The sequence below is a fragment of the Sebastes fasciatus genome, chromosome 17 (genome assembly GCF_043250625.1).
Source record: "Sebastes fasciatus isolate fSebFas1 chromosome 17, fSebFas1.pri, whole genome shotgun sequence".
Lineage (NCBI taxonomy): Eukaryota > Metazoa > Chordata > Actinopteri > Perciformes > Sebastidae > Sebastes > Sebastes fasciatus.
This window is the reverse complement of record NC_133811.1, coordinates 8,222,275-8,236,392: the sequence shown is the minus strand read 5'-3', so window position 1 is coordinate 8,236,392 and position 14,118 is coordinate 8,222,275. Positions and strand designations below refer to the sequence as shown.

At 41.0% G+C, this 14,118-nt stretch overlaps 1 protein-coding gene across 3 annotated transcripts in view; it reads left to right on the top strand.

Moving 5' to 3' along the window:
• trappc9 (trafficking protein particle complex subunit 9) overlaps positions 1-14,118 on the top strand; it is a 243,960-nt gene that overhangs the window by 78,586 nt on the left and 151,256 nt on the right. For all 3 annotated transcript variants that reach the window (XM_074614135.1, XM_074614133.1, XM_074614136.1), the window contains one exon: positions 9,970-10,088. In XM_074614135.1, coding sequence (XP_074470236.1) covers positions 9,970-10,088 — 119 coding nt within the window. The remainder of the gene's footprint in view (positions 1-9,969; positions 10,089-14,118) is intronic.

Sequence of the window (14,118 nt, the reverse complement as noted above, 5' to 3'; positions counted from 1 at the left end):
ATATGTTTGTATGGCAGTCTTCATACTAAGTGGGTTAATGCATTCTTTTAACGCGTCCCCACCTTCTGGATACTTTTAATGAACTAAACCATTGCCAACAAATTGGTAGTCTCTTTCTAAATTTCGTGCCACTGGGTTCCATTTGATGGATTTCGTCACAGCACTAAGGAATGGAGGGTAAATGGACTGCATTTATACAGCGCTTTTATTGGAAGTGCTTTACAATCTGCTTCTCATTCAACCATTCATACACACACACACACTCTCTCATACCAATGGCACTGAGCTACGACGCAAGTTACTCGGTCTGACGATCGGGAGCTATTTTTGGGTTTGGTGTCTTGCTCAAGGACACTCTGACACATAGACAGGAGGAGCTGCCAACCCCTGTGATTAAGGGACAACTCGCACAACCTCCTGAGTCACAGACACCTGTAGGAAGTTGGCTTCAAATATACAAATATACAACAAGAAGAGCATTTATTTTTCACAAATGCTAAGAGACGAAGCTGTTAAAAAAACTAAACTTTATTTTAAGGGTAGTCCAGCCATGGAAAGGGACTGGCAACAGTCTTTTTGTAAAATAGGAATTATGTACATTTTGGGAAATTTGCTTATTCGCTTTCTTGCCGAAAGTTAGATTAGAAGTTTATTTTAGAACATAACTCTCTGTAAAACTACAAATTGTAATTTTTACATTTCTTTTTGTGTACGAATTAAACAAACAAGACTTGAAAAATGCAAAATTCAAGGCTGTTGGTCAGCGGATACTTCCAGTATTTATGCTATGCTAAGCTAAAATAAGCTTGACATGACAACTACACTAAATACTGACTTTTGCTGCAGCGTCCTTTCTTTAAAGCAATAGAGATCAAAAGTGACCGCCGTTAAACTTAGGATTGTAGGTAGTGTAGTACTTCATGACGTCGCAAATAAAACATGTTGATATCATGCAGACTTGTGGCATATACCATTGTTTCACAATCTTGTGGTGAGTCTACCTTTCATGGTCACGACATTATGGCTAATAATCAAATCCACGATTCAGAATATGAATGGGATTTTCACTTCCGGAGCCTCACTGTTGAGCCCTATTATAACAATGAATCAAATTTTAATAAGATATTGAAATTTGAAAGTGCTACACCTAGAACTTTTACAATATTGGGCCATTGACGCATTTAATTGAAATCTGTTTGCTTTATAAATATTCATTGTTCTTGGGGTAGGGTCAATACAAATCAGCACGGATTTAAAATAGTCTTAATAAAAAGTAGAATAACATCAGCTGCTCCCACCTTATCATGGAAAAATCTGACAATGATTGTGAATATGTGGATGAATATGAATGAAGTTTGCCTTCAGTTGGCCCAGGTGAAAAGATCCACATACACTCTTTCTTTTTTCTGTCTCTCTGTTCCTCTTTCACGCCTTCTCTTTTTCCAGCTCCACAGCCTGAGGATAAATGATAGCTCACAGCTTGTGTAGTGTGTCAGAGTCTCTCTGATGTGTGTGCTGCTGGTACATTGCGTTAACATCAGCGCCTCTCTGTATTAAATATAACTGTAAGCTCAGATGTCTAGCAGCCCTCATATGACCAAGGCTCGGATTTGACTGTCATGAAGGTGGAAAATAGTTTGCACCTTGATTCACACCTGTCAGCATGTTCAGAGTGATATTACATATCATTAGTAGAATTTCCACTAATTATGTGCTATTTATTGATCAGCGTGTATTTATATTCACACTGTGGAGGAAGTCAATCCATCAGCCTTAACTGTGATGTCGCCTGGCGGTGCTGCACTCGATGTCCTTTGTGCTTCAGCTGAGGCAGAAGGGGCAAAGCAGGCAAGGCCACAGAAAAAACAGTGCGGGGGGGAACATTCAAAACAGGCCGAGCTTCATTGATTTATCCTCAGACGAGTTTGTCCCTCACTTTCGGGTCCGGCATCGAGACCACGACACCATAACTCAGGATCAGATGGAAGCGATGTCATCACTCAGGACTAATGGGCCTTGACTTAGCGAGCTTTATCGTATTAAATGGTGTGAGCGTTGTACCTAATGACAGTGCCACCGCCTACATTAATGTTGTCTTTGAAGATAACGCCTTGTAAATGTCTGCATCAACAACAAAGTAAAGAGACACAAGAAACACATTATGCCGACTAACAACATGAATTAAATTAGACTCAGACGGAGGGGAAGATGCATTCAGGAGTTCTGTTTGAATCGGTAAGGGACAGGGGAGGGGCTGTCTTAAAGTTTTCTCGTTGTTTGTCCTCAGTCGACATCAGCGAGACAATGTCTTACTTGTGTCGTTAGTTTAAAATGTCTTAACTTTCCACACCAGTAGGCTTAGCCCCACAAGAACACTTTTTAAAGTAATAACCTGTGACGTGTTCATACTTCTCTCTGTTGTCAATGATGTTATGTTTCAACCTATAGTCCACAGACTGTATATAAAGATGGATGACATGACAGCTCCCCAAAAGTGAAGCTAAAACATCTTTATCGCCACCTGGTGGCTGCTCTGCAGTATAGGTCATAAGTCCCGCCCCCTCCATGTTAGTGGATGGGACAAGGACCAAACTAAAAAGTCAAAGTAAACGTCAAATACATTTTTCCCAAAGATGGTTTCTGCCATATTAGGTAGTTCTTATCTTACTAATGTATGTTCAAGTGTTCATTTTTCTGATACGTTTGGTTTTATTTAGCTATTTGATGCTATATAAAGGGGGTGAGACGTCATGATTGACAGCTGTGATTGGTTCGGGCGGGTGACGTTGATACCGCGACTCCACCGCCCGGTCACTACTGCGCTGACTCTGGCTCCAAATTACGTCAAAATCTCAAGATGGCAGTTCCCGTATCCGGGATATTTTGGCTTCACTTCTGTACAGTGGGAGGAAGTGGAGATGCGTCGTCAATCTTTATATACAGTTTATGCTGTAGCTATTCATGAAGGGTTTTAAATTTTCTGTTCTAAATCTCTGGAGTCTAATGAGTATTTTCTTGAAGGAAAATAGTCCTTGTAGTAAATACGGCTGCGAACCTCGGTACTTTTTTGGGTACTGACCAAAATGTGTCCATAGTACTCCGTATTTAAAACTGCCATTGATTTCCTGGTCAGGTTTGTAATCTTGTTTATATATTCTTTGATCAGAAACTTCTTAAGATAAATCAAAGACCCCATTCGCATTCAGTCCCTTTGTGCGTCATCGGCGGACCGGATTAGTAATCGGATATCACAAAGCTATAAATGTAAATGAGTCCAAGAAGCATTCGATACAGATTGAAATCTGATTGCTCAAACCACCCCGGAAGGTGGTCAACTTCCAAGTGGTAATTACAACTGGGAAACTGAGATGGGGAAGCATTTATCTGATCCCTGATCAGTTCAAGCACTGAATGATATCTGGGTTTGGGAATGGCTTGAATGAGAGCCGGTGAAGCTGATTAACTTTTGTCTCGCTCGTAGTTCATCCATGGAAGTCATTCATGTGTTTGTGTTATGGATAGTTGTTAGCTGGCTAGGTTATTGTTGTTACTTAACTACTAAAGTGCACAAGTTATTCTTCCTCTGGGGATTTGGCATTAGGTGCATTACTACCACAAGTACGCAATTTGTTATTTTTTACGGGGGACAGACGCGGTTAATTTACCCGTGATTCTGTATTTTTTAATATCCCCGCCCTAGCTATATACTTTAGAGAATATTATTGATCCGAAATGAAACTGACAGAAGGGCTGGACGGAAAAGTCGCAATTATAAATCCGTCCATCTGCTACTTCAGCACCACGGACAGCGCCATGGATGGCTACTGATATTTCAGAGCCATGGTCAGTCCAAATAATTTGATGAGCATAGATTCTAACTTGCACAAACCTCAGTCAGATAAAGGACCAATGAGTGAGGCAGACTAGATTAGCATATTCAACTAAACAACCCTCTGCCCCGGCACTCTCTCTGCTACTAGGGGATGGGGAGAGGGGATGCCAGGTTAACAAGGGGCATGCATTTTGGTTATTTTGCTAACAAGGGGGATGGCATCCCCTCCTCATCCTCTGGCCTGGAGTAGGACCGACCCTGATTTGCATTTTTTTAACGATAATGATGCATATATGTGTTAACAAAAGTGTACTAAATTGCATCTGGATTTTATCCGTTTATCTCTTCATGTTTATGTTGGCGCAAGCTGAACGGAGACGGGGGTTGGAGGTCTGCGCTCTCTGAGTGCCATTCTAGTTTTAAAGTATACCCAGTTTTCCAGTTTGTTGGGAATAAACAGAAGGAGAACTGAGCAGTTATCATGAGCAGTGATAGCCACCACGGCTGCACAGACAAAGATAAGAGTGCAACCTACGGAAACCTAATTAACGGAGAATCAAAGGAGAAAGACCACAGCACCCGACACACTGTTTGACAGGTGATCTCTCAGCAGGACGGCTCACAAACAGCACCACAATGGCTGCTTATCACACGACGGTCTCAGACAATGTGTGGAAGTTCTGAGGCCTCTGTTATTGAAGTTAAGGATAACAATGCATTGGTAATGAAAAAGCCTGCAGTAGAATATTGCTAGCTGTTGCATTGTTGCCTCAAGTTAAACGCCATGTGAATCTCTGCATGCCAGACATTCGTTGCTGCTGTTAAAACAAAGCAGCTGTTTGTAGAGGACTTTAATGGAGCGTCCAGACAGACTGGAATGGCTTTCTGTAATGACTGTAATCATTTGTTCAGATCTTTGTGTATTACCTAACAGATTTCTGCTCACCACGTAGACCCATTCCTCTCCCTCCCTCTCTCTGTAAAGACTGATAGAAGCGTAATGATGCTCTTACAGTCTCAGTGTTGCGTGTCAGCTCGGAATAACTGTGGTTTTGAGCGAGGCGCCGTAAGTTCGTGCCGTAATACAACTTGATTTGGCATTGTTTGAATTGGATTAATGGTGTATTTGATGTCCAGAAATAACACAAAGTTACAGTACGTGTCAAAGTGGGTTTTACTCACAGTTATGAAACATTTAATTGTCCATCTTTAGTGGGTATAGTACATGTTAAATGAGGCTCAGGTCAAGCAGTGTTTGGTGTTTTACGGGTATTTTCCATTCTCATGATTCTCTTCCTTTAACAGGATATTGAACATGGTTTTTAATATATACACTGTAACAAGTCATATCTTCCATATTTACTAGATATATCTGTCGTCCGGGAAAGGGCTCGTAAATGTGAGCGCAACTGAGATTCACAATATCATATCAACCTTCAGACCTGTGCTAATAATGTTACAACTAGGGATGCCACGGTGAGGAAATGTTCCCATCGGTTAATAAACATGTGACAACACCGGTGTTACGGATTACACCAGACATTTTACAAGAAAAGATATTTGTTGATGATTCTCAATATCTGTAGAGCGCTTACTTTGATCTTTAAGGTTGGATGGCCATGTGTCTGGCCCAAGGATTATAAGATCTGGATACGGTGCCACCGCTCAGCCTTGCTTCCAGTTTTTTTCCAATGGCCACTCATGGTATTGCAACAAGAAATCTCCCTGCGCCCCTAAAAGCATTTTCCCAATAGACCACCATTGTAAAACTGTAAAACTGGACACCTTGAACTGCCTACAAGGTCAATTATGACTCTTTCTATTATGAATTTTTGATTAATGGAGGATTATGTATTTGTAAAACTTTCCTCGAGCCGAGAAAAGCAATTTTAAAATCTGTGACGTCATCACAATGTAAAGTCTATGGGGCAAGTGGGAAAAACACTACTGTGCCTATTGAGTGGGCCGCATACCCCGGAAGTAAACCCGAAAGCTAGAAAACCTTTTTTGGTGTATGCGCCAGGTGAGCAGTTCTCATTGGACTGAATAGACACCATCATGGGGTCTGCTTTCCAGTTGTTATAATACATCCATGGTCTGGCCTATCCAGTCTGCGATCCTGTTTTTGTTCCGTCCTCCGCACGGCTTTGTACCAAAACTTTACAGATTATCAGGTTCCCTATTAGCATTGGGTTTTAATCCAAAATATTGCCAAATAGATGCTTTTGCTAGCAAAACAACAGTAAGGCGGTGTGCAAACAATGTAATCGTTGTATGCCCGAACACCATGCAACACCGACGACCACGGCAAGCCTAGTTACAACTATCTCAGAAGTGACACTCCCAGTCTTTGCTGTTCTACCAAAACTCAGGCAGCGTGGTGGCCGCTGATAGAAACGCTGAGTTCACCCTGTTTTCCCCGAGACGGTTAGACAGAAAACTAGACAGATACTGATTGGAAGGAGGGTATAAAGGAGGGGATTGTGAGCAATGCCATCGTTAATCACGGCACCCATTACTCACACAGTCTCTGTGCCACAGGACACGGCGAGTCATGTGTATCTCCTGAAACAGGCTGTGTACCATAATGAAGGATGCAGTTCATAAAGTCTAAAAGCGTTGTGTGTATTTTTGGATCTTTCCCTTTCTGCCACTCCGAGTCTGTGTCTGGATGCATATCTAATCTGTTTAGCAGCAGGATATAGAGAATGAGGCAATAACAAGAGGAGATTGTTCTCACCAGAGCAGTGACGGCAATCGCTATGGACAAGTTTCACACAGTTAAGGCGCCTAAGCTGACAATCGTGAGTGAAACGTGGAGAAATCTAATCAAACACGGTGGCTCTGGATCATAATGTGAGACATGTCTACCAAGGCCGGGTCAGAGCTGTGCTGACTAAAGACGACCCGGGCCAGAGTTCTGTCAGAAATTTAGGACAAAAGTCTCACAGTGTCATTTTTGCAACCACCAAACCAACCAACAGACGCCATACGGCATGGAATTACACAGAATACACTGACTGGCGCAACATTGTAAGTGGCAATTGAATTGTTTGGTGCTATAAGAAGATTATAATGTATTAGAAGTATGTTTATAGTGCATTATAGACATGGGCGTCATAGAAAGTGTTGCTGAATTTCTTTTATTTACATTAAAAGCTCAACCAAAGCCTTTTTTGTTTTTTTAACTATCAAACTCATATAACATCAGCTTCTCCTCACATGCCAACGTGTCCTTGAGCAAAACTCGAGAACCCCAAATTGCTCCCAGTGAGTTTGTATATAGGAGAATGTAAATGAATGCAATTTAGAATTTCCTCATAATTAGTCACAATTCACCACACATAAGCTATATTAGATACCACAACGTGTTGTCATACAACAGTTCCTATATGATATCTTATAAAAAAGTTATTCCTTCTTTTTCGTTCGTTTTCCAACGAATGTCCAGCAACATGTGTCAATTTCCGCTTGTAACATGCATACAGTCTTTTCAAAATAAAATTTCTTCACAGTAAACAACTTCCTTAGGTTTAGGCAAGAAAGCTACTTAGTTAGGTTTAGTTAAAGCTTCAAATAACTCCAGAAGTGGCGTTACTTAAGTACGTCAGCTATGTGACAAATAAATGAATTGACTTCTGGTTTCACACAGGGTATAAACAGCGGTCTCCTTATTTTTTGACCCACCCATCCACCTCGACCTCCTCCCTTCGCGGCGTTCCCTGCTCTTTATATTTCCTGGTTCATGGTTATGTGAATTACACACAAACTGATTTTGTGGGATATACACAAATTACAGTACTTTACTTTTCGTAGGTTAAGCTACGAACAGTGTATGAGACCAGCCTGGATACTGTAGGTAAGGGTGTCAAGAACACAGGACACGATTAGTTACCTCCACTGAAGAGAAGGCCAGGCCTATATTTGAGATTATTATTGGAGACAGCGTAACATGTGTAGAGAGGTAGGCAGAGCCTGAAGCATCAATGTGTATTCAAGCAGACAGTTATTATTTATTAAATAGAAGAAGAATGCAAGAAGAAAATCTGTGTTCGCTCTACATACATATGCTTTCTGTTCCTGGCTAAAGAATAGCTGAGATCTAATATAAGGGAATGAGTAAAGCCTATGCTCTTCTTTATTTTGCCTATTAATAGAGACGCACCTTTGTTTATATTTTGCCCTCTTTTATGTTTTATTATTTAACTCAGAAGTCTCCCTGTTTTCTGATCTGCTCCAGTTTGCTTTATTAATTTGCTGTTAATACAAACTCTTCCTCCGTGTTTACCTGCCGTCAAGGTAAATTTAGCATAATCCATATTTTCACAGCATTAATACCATCGGTAAAACAACATTCATTCTGTGCACACTACTCTGTTTGCTCTGGCTTTTTATTTTGAACAGAAGTACTCCTCCAGTTGGTTCTATTATACCCATCTTTATCCATCCAATATGTGTATCTGTCTATCGTGAACCCAATTGCCTGAGCTGCTGCAAAGGCCGGTAATTTCCCCCCTCTTAGGGGAAATTGCAGGGCTTTGCATTCCACTGACGTCAGAGAGCGATATCATTCCTTTGACGTCAGAGTGAGAGGCTCTGGGCGTCATTTTTTTTGAGAATCGTCTGAGTGGGCTGAGAGCAGCATTCCCCGTGGTTGTGCCTTATGCAGCTGCTGATATTGCAGCTGCTACCGCGTCCACACTGCTTTCTCTCAAGGTCAGAAATATAAAATCATTCATTTATTCTTCACATGCTTGTAGTAGCGCCATGAACCCTATGATCTCAGATATTCAGTCATTTTAAAATATTAGAAACTAGTTACCATAAGTGGGAGCCAAGTAGGATATTTGTAGTCTAGCAAGAAAAAAGTGACCACAGCATATTGAGATGATAAGATTATTTATATAGCATTTGTTAAAACGCACAGTTACACACACATACATATAAAAAAATAAACATATATACCTACATACATATGCATGATACATAGACAAGCACACAACCAAAATAAACAAACCTAAAGGCAGACAGAGTATTTATAAAAGGCTAATAAACAGATTGTGCTGCGATTTCATTGCAATAAACAGATCAAAAGGATGACGAAATAACTACATAATGATGTTGATTTGTAAAAAAGTCTGAATTTATGCTTTGTCAGGTCGCAAGGTCCGCAAGACGACAAGCAAACAACTTTTAAAATGCTTGTTTTCTTAAATGGAGTTCGGATCGATCAGTGCCAGGTTATGCTTACATTGTAGCTGCTCCATCAACACCCAACATAATGTCATCTAGGCATCAATACGGCAGCGATTATTGTTTATACCATAGACAGTCTGGGGTTTGTATACACACATTTATACACAGAGTTTCGCCCGGTCTGTGTACATATATGATGTACTATCGTAGCTCTGGGTGCTCACAGACGGCTACGATATTTTGTTCCTCCATTTTTGATTCAACAACATCAGGACGTCAGTGATGACAGGAGGAGAATATCAATGCTAATAGGCTTTTGCGGCACAGTGTCACGCAAATTTCTCACGCTATTCACATCGTCCGGCGTGAACTCGCATCTATTCGCCTGAGAACTGAGCAATGCACGTAAAGAGGGAGTTACAGTAGTCTAAGCGAGAAAAGATTAAGGTATGCACTAGAGGTTCCATATACGCTGATAGTATAGGCTTGAATTTTGAAATATTTCTCAAGTGAAAGTAACAAGACTGAGTGACTTTAGTAATATGAGGTTCAAAGTTCAAATGTTGGTCAAAAAGGATACCGAGATTCTTCAAGTGGTCTTGATGTTGCTAGCGAGGGGGCCAATATAGTTACTGACCTCCCTAGTACAACAGTCTTTGGCCGATGACAAGGACCACAGTTGTATAATAATATATAACATAATACACAGTATACATATATAGTAAATATTATACTCCCACATTTGATCAAAAGCATCAAGTCTGGGACTGTTTCCTCGGGATCGTCGAGTAATTGTGAGGAACATGGCCCTTCTGGGAAATTTAGGAAATCACTACATTAAAAAAGTGATTAAAACAATTCATCACAAAATTGTTGTAAAAATGATAGCCTGGTCTCTCTACTCTTTTGGCTGACTGTGTGATGCCATGGTGTCTTTTCAGATGGGATCAGTGTGACAGGCCTGCCAATCTCCAGTCCGCTGCGCCAAGTCCTCAAACCCCGGCCCGAGAACAAGTCTGTCGGCAGCGAGTCCGGCAAGGCAGAGTACAGCCATGTTAAGGTGAGTGAACAATAGCCTGTGTCAAGGGCATATAGCCCTATTGTTCTCCTGGCTTGTAGCATAGTTTAGGGAAAACACATTTCCACCCTGGTGCAGTCTCACTGCACCTTTTCCTGCAGATAATGAATAGATATTTAACCGCCTCACTCTCGCTCCTTCTCTCTCTCTCTCTCTTCATACCAAGCACACTGTGGGTGCATGGTAAAACTATACCACTATTTACCACCAAACTACTGCTTTTGATATACAGAAAGAACACTGAGTTTACTTGGCTGGTGTGTCACCTTGGCTGCAGGTGCACTCTGCTCTTTGAATAAGGACTCGGAGCTCCAACATGGCAGGCATAGGAAAAGAGAGAAAACTGTTTACAGAGTTTTTTTGTGTGAAACTGCAAAAGAGTGCAAAGGGGAAAAATAGATAGTGTGACAGGGAAAGAAAAAAAAAGGCGAGAGGAAGACTTATGAATGCAGTAGGGGACGGAAGTTTAGTCGAGGATTTGTGTATGTCGGAGGGGTAGAAACGGGCGCCCTGACAGAGTCTACCTGCTGAGGGTCATCTGTAGCACAACAGCCACACCACCTGCAAGTGAGGTGGCTGCACTGTCTTACCTTTTAAAAAAAAAACTAGACGACTACCTTTCTGTCCTCTGTGAATCATCAGGAGAGAAAACAGCATTGCTGTCTCATGCTCAGATGTGCTTCCAAACAAAGTTTTTCCAACTTTTCAGACTGTCTTTTAGAGAAAAGTTTGACAGGATGATGACTAATGGTAGAGAGAATACAGGAGGATGTCTCTTCTTCATGGTCAAAGACGGCTTAGTCTGTGACAACTTTTTTAAAGTAAGAGCAATCATTTCTTAAACTAATCGTATATTATCATCAATAATATATGGTATATACTGTACAAACAGTATCCCCCAGTCAGAGCTGGTTAATGTGGCCCGGGGAAAGGGAAGTTTGTTGTCCTCTGCTGGAGCTGTTGCCCTCGTGACCCGACCCTGGATAAGCGGTTGAAGATGAACATGTACAAACAGTGGTCAACCATTAAAAGGGGACTGGGTTAAATAGGCATGGATGTGCAAAGAGCAAGAGCACAATATGCCACTGCTAAAATGAACGTACTCTAGCCCTGCAATTCATCCTTACCTTCCTGAAGGTTATAATGTACAGAGAGGTGTTGATTCACCTTTATGTGCAATATGCCTCTGCACAATATAGGCACACGAAGATATGACTCCTATCTGTATCTGTTTTATGTCACAGAAATATCTATGTTAGGATTTAAACCAGAAGTGGGCAGGGTCTGCACAGGAAGGTGTTAATGATCATCTATATTTTTTTTCATTTTAAAAGTAAACAAAAGTTAGTATAAATAAAAATGTTTCACTGTTAATAGTGTAAGTGGAAATGAATAGTTCAAACAGAAGGTTTTAAAGGTGGGGAACATACAAGTCGGAATTACATTTGGCCGCATTGCATGAATTTTCTTTAAAAACTTGTGGTTGTGTATATAATGGACAGAGGTCAAGATGATCATAGAACCGTTTCACACTAAGCATGGATTTCCGTTCGAAAAAATTGCAGGGAAATTTATATAAACTGATTTTGTGGGTTTTTAAGAATGCTTGCACACCCCTGCGGACGGACCTCAGTTTCAGCGAATTTCCATCTGTGGAAATTTATGTTTGACCATTGAAATCCTTTGATCACAGTCATTCTGCATAATTAATTAGCCATGTGCTTCTGGTTGTTACACGGAGAGTGTGTGTTTTCGTGGCCTTGGAACAATGGCCGTTTCTTTTCGGGGTAATGGACTGTCGGACAAATGGGCTTTTTTCAGTCCAATGAGACATTTTGGACTTTTGGTGTTTCAGAATAACAATGGGCTGTCCTGTCCCTTTCCTAACACCCAATAATGTCTGACAAACAGTACTACCTCAACAACCAAATACAGGAGAACATATGGCTTGAGATCGCCCAGCAGCTAAGTTACAACGAATGTAGTAATGTAGCTGATAGGCACTTGTAAATGTTATATGTTGGTCACAGAACATGGCTAGCCACAACAGCTAATGTTAGTGTTAGCATAACATTTGGGGTCTGATTAGTTTTATGAATTATGTAGCCTAGTTAGCGTTGGCTCCTTAGACATCCTCTGTCTGGATAGGTTTTTGTCGTGTGGAGTGGACACGGCAATATATGAGGAAACTCAATGCGAAAATGGAACACGGCAGTGCGGATAATTCACACCGGACCGGAGGGTGATGCTACGCTTCCGCGACGATGCCATCTGTCGGGATGGTGTTATCAACTGTGATATCCATAATACACCCTGGATGACTGAAATTTCTCCACAAAAAGCTACAAGACATTATTTGGGTGATGGACGTTGCTATAACTTTTGACATGCACTGACCAAGGTGGGGAAACAAACAAAGCACGGAGAAGCTCTGATTACAACAAACACAGAGGGAGAGTGACTACATTCTCTGCTCAGGTAGACATTACTCCTCTATATCTTTACATAGAAAATAATGGTTTGCTGCTATATTAATGCTCTGAATATTGAATTTAGCACCTTTTAAAGTGTCTATTAAAAAAATGAGAAAGCTATCTGAAAAACTTTTTTGATCCCTACTGAGTTTGTCACTCCACTCCCCATGTCGTCGAGCTAGGTGCCAAGTTAGTTTAGTTCAATTTTCGAGGTATTTGTGCACCCTACAGATAAAATTCACCTGGATTAATGTTGACACTGAAGAGAAACTCATCTGGAGTTGGAAGGAGCTCGTTTTTCTATTAATCTTTAAACAGATTTATGGACATTTATCCCTGATGGATCTCAGAGATTCTGACAATTATAAAAATGTAATTCCATTGATTGAATCAGTGTGTGTGTGTGTGTGTGTGATATATGTATGGGATAAAGTATTAGTTCAAATCCCTGCTGTACTGGCAAATCCTCCTCATGCTACTCAGCAACACTGCAGTTAAAAAGCACAATTCTTTCCCCTTTGGATTTATTGTATAAATCCGATGTTAGATATCCCATACCTGTGCAGCAAGGGGGGAAAAAAAAGAAGCAGCCATTGTTAAAGGCAAGCTGGGTATTTTAATCAGTGGTTAGGCTTATTAGAGGCCGGGTTTGACTGACAGCTCTGACTTTCATCGCAGCATTTAGGTGTTGGAACCACAGTAAAGCCAATTACACAAGGACTCTTGTCCTGCTAGAAGCCTGTTTAAAAGCAGGTTGTGAGGACGAGAGCTCCTTCTCCTTTTCATTTTGTAGATGTGCTGTTGGACATACAGTAGGCACCGGGGTGATTCATTTCACCGTGTGCTCAACAAAAAGCCCGTGCACTGATTTGCCCGCACACTGTAGTAAATGTATTCTGGGTTTCCAGCTGCATGACTCATCGTCGTTATGGGCTGTATTGTTTTCAGCGGTTTGGCTCAAACCCACCGAAGCCGACAACCACTTGACGCACGTTGACGTAGAAGGAGGTGGACACGTACGACACCGTTTGACATAAATCCATGCAACGTTATGCAATGCAATAAGACTGATGTTGTTTTGTCTATAGAATAAAAAATAACGTTAAAGTTTAAACGATATGAGGAAGATTCTTTGTTCCATTGCCATAGAATAATACATCTTTGGACAACAGAGCTTTAATTTGATTCTCTATTTACGTAGATTTTCATTATTGCTACAGTTGTTAATCCGGGCTAGACCTTTTATCATTCAAAATGTAAGTGATCAAAAATTCAGTAACTATTTTGATGTTTCCTGGCATTTATTTACGTTTATATAGGACGATTCTGCACCTCAGGATTTACCTTCAGTGCTAATGCAGGAAGCAGTGTGCCCTTTAGGTAGCAAGGCGGGGAAGTAAGGGTGCTTCCACGCCTTAATCTGTTTGGTTCGGTCCATTTGCACATTTAGTTAGGGTTTCGTTTAGGCTGATGTGGAAGCTGTCAATCAAACTGCTGTGTGGATTTAACAAACAGATTGAGACCGACTGCAAAGGAGG